At 40.0% G+C, this 7139-nt stretch overlaps 1 protein-coding gene across 1 annotated transcript; it reads left to right on the top strand.

The window, feature by feature from the left end:
* The first annotated feature begins 4960 nt into the window (after positions 1 to 4960).
* LOC141403207 (uncharacterized) lies at positions 4961 to 5809 on the top strand. Its single transcript, XM_073985389.1, has one exon. The coding sequence runs from the start codon at positions 4961 to 4963 to the stop codon at positions 5807 to 5809; it is 849 nt and encodes a 282-aa protein (XP_073841490.1).
* The last annotated feature ends 1330 nt before the right edge of the window (positions 5810 to 7139 follow it).

Genomic DNA, 7139 nt, shown 5'->3' with positions numbered 1-7139 from the left:
TTCTATTGATAAAAGTCCCGCTCAAAGGATTTTTCTTTTTTTAATAGACTACCACAGGAGGACAGAAGATCTCTACAGGGTCTTCTATTGACAGAAGATCCACACAGAGTCTTCTATTGATAGAAAACCTCCACAGGATCTTCTATTGATGGAAAACCTCCACGGGGTCTTCTATTAGCAGAAGACCTCCTCAGGGTCTTCTATTGACAGAAGACCTTTACAGGGTCTTTTATTTACAGAAGACATTTACAAGGTCATCTATTGACAGAAGACCTCTACAAAATCTTCTTTGGACAGAAGACCTCAGCAAAGTATTCTTTTTACAGAAGAGCTCAGCAAAGTATTCTTTTTACAGAAGACCTCCATAGTGGCTTCTATTAATGGCGCCCACAGTATCTTCTATTGACAGTGGACCTTCACAAGGTCTTCTATTGACAGAAGTCCTCCACAGGGTCTTCTTTTGACAAAAGACCTCCATAGTGCCTTCTATTGACAGAAGACCTCCACAAAGTCTTCAATTCATAGAAGGCCTCCACAGTGTCTTCTATTGTTGAAGTCGCAGAACTCCTTCACAAGATCTATTGACCGAAAAATTAAACAGGCTCTTCTATTGAAAGAAGACCTCATCAGTGGCTTCAGTTGGCAGCAGACCTTCATAAGGTCTTCTATTGACAGAAGATCTCCAGAGATCTTCTACTGACATAAGATCTCCAGGAGGTCCTTTATTGATAAAATACCTCCTCACGGTCTTCTATTGACAGAATACCTTCACAAGGTCTTCCGTTGCCAGAAGATCTACACAGGGTCTTCAATTGATAAAGGCTCTCCACAGAGTCGTCTATTGACAGAGAACCTTCTATTTACAGAAGATCTCCACATTGTCTTCTATTGACAGAAGACCTCAACAAAGTCGTCTGTTGACAGATGACCTCCACAGTGCCTTCTATTGATGAAGGCGCCCATAGTGTAGTGACAGAGGACCTTCACAAGTCCTTCTATTGACAGAAGTCGTCCACAGTGGCTTCTATTGGCAGCAGACCTTCCCAAGGTCTTCTATTGACAGAAGACCTTCAGAGAGTCTTCTACTGATAAAAGATCTCTAGAAGGTTTTCTATTGACAGAATACCTTCACAAGGTTTTCCATTGACAGAAGTCCTTAACTGAAGACTGTTGTTGTAGTCTGTTGATAGAAAGCCTCCATAGTGTATTTTATTGATAGAGAAACTCCAAAGTGTAATATGTTCATAGGAGACCCCAGGGACTCCTTTCTGAGTCTATTGACAGAAGACCTTCACAAAGATATTTAATTGATAGAAAACTTCCACAGGGACTTCTTTTCATGGAAGATCTCCTCAGTGATTTTTATTGGCATAATGGTCTTCTATTAATAGGGAATATTTGAAGGGTCTTATTTTGAACTCCACGTGGTCTTTTTTGACAGAATATATCCACGAGGCCTTTAATTAAAGACCTCCACAGAGTTTCCTATTGAAAGCAGAACACCACAGGGTCTTCCATTAGCAGATTACCTTCACAGAGTCTTCTATTGAAGACCTGTTCTATTCATAGAAGACCTACAAAGGGTGTTCCATTGAAGACCTCTTCATGAGAGACCTTTTCATGATCTTTAATTGGTAGAAGTCCTCCATAGCGTATTATATTTGACTGCATTCCTTGGTTATGACCCAGCTTAATATCCCCGCTCCAGAGCAACGACAAATGTTTTAACAAATAAAACCATGGGGCGAATAGAGACATAACATGTTGAATACTGGCAAAAGCAAATGTGAATTGTTTATGGATTTTAAAATAGATTATAGATATTGTTGATTGTTGTTTCCATTCCCCTGCCCACACCACGTCACCCTCTCCATGCCGTTACCTTGCTGCTGCAATGGAAATCTTTAATCTTCCCTCCGGTATACAGATATATGAACGTATTTAAACACTTTACCTGTACTGAAAGGTGAATCAGATTGTTGCATATACACCAATATGTATTTGTATTTAGACACAAACACACAGAAATGTAGACAAACACAGCAAAACCTGCTTGTCTATGGCAGTGTATTTGATATTAAAGGATTTTTAATTACAATGTGCATTTTATTGCCTAGAAGGCATGAAGAAAAATAAATGAATTTTATTCTCTCTCATCTAAACTGAAATTTCAAATACACTCGTACACACACAGACACAAACTAATAAACAAAAACGTTGAAAAACATCATCGCACAACAAGCTCAGGTTCATGTAGGACATAAATGTGTGAACGTGCTTAGGCTAAAATACATTATTTATTATCCTTTCATTGAAAATTGTACTTTCAATTGAAGGTTTGGCTATATATGTGTGTGTGTTTGTCTCTCTCTCTCCATTCGTATCTGGCTGTGTGCGTGCCAGAACGCCTATCTAAATAACAAATAAATTCATTTTACGGCAGTATTTAATAAAAATGTGTAGAAAATTAATTAAAATTTATTTATTTGATTTCACTTGGTCACACACATCAAATATTTGCCAGCAGCAAGCAAGCTAGCTCAATCTTGAGCAAAGATATTGTCTCAAAGCTATTTTATTTTCTAGGAAATTACAAATAGAGATATTAGAAACTATAAAAACAAAATTTAATGCCAATGTACAAATTAGGGCTGGGCAATATGGGATGAAACTTAAGGCTTTCGAGTTGTTTGAATGATTAGTAGGGAGGAAGGTCAGCATGGTACTTTCACTCAAGTGGTACGTGTAAACATAAGTATTGCTTCTCTGACTAAGGCGATGGGATGTGTTCTTTATGACATGTGGAGTTAATATTGGACCTTAATTTTCCACGTAGACGTAAAATGATCTTTTGTTGTATATTGTACGGACATACCAAGCTTTTCGTACCAAGATAATGTTGTTGTTTTTGTAGCAACGCAAATATTTTCGATGGTGTATTATTTCAGTTATCAAGTTCTGGTTCCTCTGTATCCAGACTCAAAACTTCTGCAACTTGGACTGTTTGCGTCCGAACATAATCAAGAGACTGATGAGAAGGGTTAGCTGGTGTGTCGTGTGGTCCCAATCCACATGATGGGGATGGTCTCCAAGTACAGAATTCACAATGTATCTCTGTACTGCCTGCACGGCTACATCGGTGTTATTGCTTTCCAAGCCTGCCTGTTAGGCTCGTTGGCCTAGAGGTTCTCGTTAATACCTTTGGACCTCTGTCTCTAGTACAGGAAAATTTCTCCTGACTGGGTGGGGAAGCCTGTCCATTAATGAGTGACAGAGATGCTCACTGCCGTAACACCTGATGCACGGGTAAAACCTTCGCCTCCTCATGAATATAGTCCACTAGTGTCATGAGGAGTTACCCCCTTGCAGTCCTCAGGGTCATTCCTTAAAAAGGGATGACGGGCTTAACGACCCCGCGGACCCCACGTGAATCCTGTGAGCGACTGTTTTCCCATATTAGGGGCGGCTGAGTACTAAAACAACTGCAGCGTCTGTTTGCCAGGTTAGGTGCGGCTGCACGCGAGCGTCTGCTTCGGATCGAATGGCCCGCTATATAAATATTCAAAACGTGTCTTTGGACTCATCACCCAAGAAACAATTATAGAGAATACACTACTCCAAGGGGTAATCGTATGAGAAATCCCCCTGCTCCGGCAGCTGACACAAGGATTTTGGAGGTGCCTAATCTATGCAAGAACATTTCGATAAATGAAACCGAACCAAATCAAAGATACCGAACCCAAAAACCAACTATAGGCATGAAAAATGCTCTAAAAATTGCTACATGGAAAGTACGCACGCTGTACACGCAGAGAAAAAAATATGATTGATCCAACAATATTCGAAGAGCAAAATATGTATTGTAAAGATATTGTTAAATTCCAAATGTAGTATTGTGATTCCAACAATTGGGTTTTGTTAAATCCAAAAATAGTTTTTGTCAACTGGACAATAGTTCTCTCTTTTCTTCGACACTTTTTTCTCTTCTCTCGATGCCGTGTTGAAAAAAACAATTATGGTGAGTTTTGTTTGTATGACATGATGCCTTTGTCTTTGTTTTTGTGTGTATGTATACCAACAATGAGACTCTTGTTTTTATTTGTTTCTGTTTTGTTTCATTCTTCTATCTTCATTGTGCTTTGAGGTTTGGTGTTATATCGGTGTTTGTTATGGTGTTTAATTATTCCTTATGTTGTGGTGGGTGCTTGTGGCTTTTTGTTTGACTTTGTTGTCAGCCAATGCAGCAAACCATGCATTGTGTTCATCAATGATTGCAATATTATACGAGACATTTATATCCAAGTTATGTGAAAACTGTATATGAGAAGTATATACACTCAAATCAAAAATTTCTGGGCTGGTTTTCTGGGTTGACAATACTTTTTGTAAACAAAATTAGATTATGATAGTTCCTACAATCGGTATTGTTAACGATTTTTACAATATTGCGGAAATTCGAAAGTTGTTTTTGTTTTCTATGTTTGGAACAAAAGATGGTATTTTTGGATTTGGATTACAATGTTTGAACAAAACAAATACATTTTTGGAACCAAAACAGATATTTTTGTTCCAACAAAAGCGAAAAATATTTTTTCTCTGCGTGTATGAAACAAGCAAACTGGATCAACTCAGATATCAACTGCTGCGCTACAACATTGACCTGTTGGATGTACAAGAAACAAGGTGGGCAGGAAAAGATGAGCTGATAAATTAAAACACTGTCTTTCTTTACTCCGGTCGACCAGAAGGGGAATAACATAGTAGAGGTGTTGGGATGTTGATGACCAAAAAATGGCCAAGTCCGTGGTAACATGGTATCCTATTAATGGGAGACTGATAACAGTGAAACTTAAAACCAAAGCACGCAATCTTATCATCATAAATTCCTACGCTCTTACAGAAACACAGCCTATTGAGGAGTTGACACTGTCTTTCCTCACAAACTTCAGCATAAGATAACATGGGTTTCTCCGAACAGCATTACCAAAAACAAATTGATCATGTCTTGATAAACTCCAAATGGCGATCTTCTTTGCTGGATGTGAGATCAAAACGAGTAGCTGACATTAACAGCGACCACTACTTAGTCATGACTAAAGTTAAATTGAAGTTGGCGAGTCTAAGATCAACTGCAACCAAATCAAACCGCAAATTCGATGTGGAGAAACTAAAAGTGCAAGAACACCGTAATGCCTCTATGACATCGATCAGTAGTCAACTTCCTCATGTCACGAACAGCAGATACCTCAATATCAATGATATCAATACAAATATCATAAACATCTATAATGAGACCGCCAAACAAACAATAGGTTTCAATCACCATAAGAGGAAAGTTTGGATTAGTAATAATACGTGGGAAATTATTGAACAGCGTAATGCTCTAAATACTAGAATATCAAATGAAAATGGAGATGCTACAGACCAACGTACACTCTATAAAAATCTGTCAATGAGTATAAAAAAGTCTGCAAAAAGAGACAAACTACAATGGAATGATGAACAAGCAAACCAAGCTGAACTAGCTGCTAGAAGAGGCGACGTCAAATCGCTATACAAAATATCAAGGACATTGTGCGGAAAACCAACTTACACCAACAAACTTATCATGAGCGAAAATGGAACCCTACATACTGCGACGGATGAACAGTTATTAAGGTGGATGGAACATTTCAAGTCAACACTTAATAATCCAATTGGACTAACAACGCCAATAGAGACGCATTTCGTTGCTAACCGCAATATCACATTTACTGGAATTGTGGATAATCCGCCAACCAAACAGGAGGTACATCGTGAGCAGAAGTAGAATCTTTGCCACTGGCGAAAGGAGGGAAATCGGCCTGTACGATTCACCCCTGATGGCATCCTTGCCAGCCTTCAGTAGCGGGTCCACCCTACTAATTTTCCAGGCTTCTGGTACAATATGTGTGGCTAACGATAGGTAGAAGACACTTGATAAATACTCATTCGAAGTTCATCCAGTTGATTAAGTATTGCCATTGACCCAACGCTTTGGGTGATTTCGCGGTCCAGATGCCGCCAGCAACATCACCCATCGTAAATTGTGGTGCTACCTCCTGGCATGGGAGGCCTCCTCTTTTGCGGCGTAGCACGCTCCCCTTCGTCCTATCACTCCAGGGGTGCTCCATAAACTGCCGGTTAGAATAACACGCGGACATCTTTGGTTAAATTACTGCCAAGCCTATGAAAGTAACAGCCATTCTATCATCCTCTTTTCCCGGATTCGAAAGTGATTTAACCGTTGCCCATTGCTTCAGGTGATCTTTCCACTTTTCCGCTTATGTTCGCCTACAAGCCTGTTGATTTCAAGAGTAAGTTCTCCAACTCTAAGGTCTTCAGGGTTCGTACGACGAAACTCATAACGCTCATTGATAGTCCAGTCGAAATTTGGTCTGATTTCGTACATTCGACTATATGGAATGTTGCGGGCGGCTGCTGTAATGATTATGTCCCGAAAAATTTCCTCTGTTAACCGAATAACTCAGAGGCAGTGCACATCTATGAAGCGGTGATCGGTAAATTCCTTGAACCTTTGCCAATCAGGTTTTCCATGGATCAGAAAATTTACGGTGGTCAGAGTTTTTGAAGTGTGGAAGTCTATTAACGGAGATGATGATCGGAAGAGGATCTGAGCCAAGGGAAATAACAGATTGCCAGGACAAGTCATTTATCAGACCGGTTGTCACCTTGGTAATGCCTGGATAGATGTGCCAATCTCCTCTTATCCTCCCATTAGCGTCTTCGTTCACTGCGCAAAATCAATTTCCAGCCCCTACTTCCATGGGCATTGCGTAGGAGGGAATTACAAAGCTCATGACGAGCATTGAAGTCCCCTAGCACCAGGCGGTTATTGCCCACCAAAAGCGAACTAATATTAGGTATATAACGAAGGGTACAGCTGTTCATCGGCGGTATGTGCACATTAAGAACATCTTCCTCGGCAGTACCACACTTTACTGCTACCCGACATACATGGGTCAATGGAGTCAAGCTCAAGGGAGACAGGTCTGTACTGACAGGTCAAAACGTTGTAATCATCGCAACGTTGCAAACTACAGGCGGTAATGAGCTTTGTTCCATGGATGGCGGCGACAATGATGTTTTTCCCACTCATA

This window comes from Musca autumnalis, unplaced genomic scaffold (assembly GCF_047663935.1).
Source record: "Musca autumnalis isolate F117 unplaced genomic scaffold, ASM4766393v1 scaffold_4, whole genome shotgun sequence".
Taxonomy (NCBI): domain Eukaryota; kingdom Metazoa; phylum Arthropoda; class Insecta; order Diptera; family Muscidae; genus Musca; species Musca autumnalis.
The sequence above is the reverse complement of the archived record's forward strand: the minus strand, read 5'-3'. Positions and strand labels throughout refer to the sequence as shown.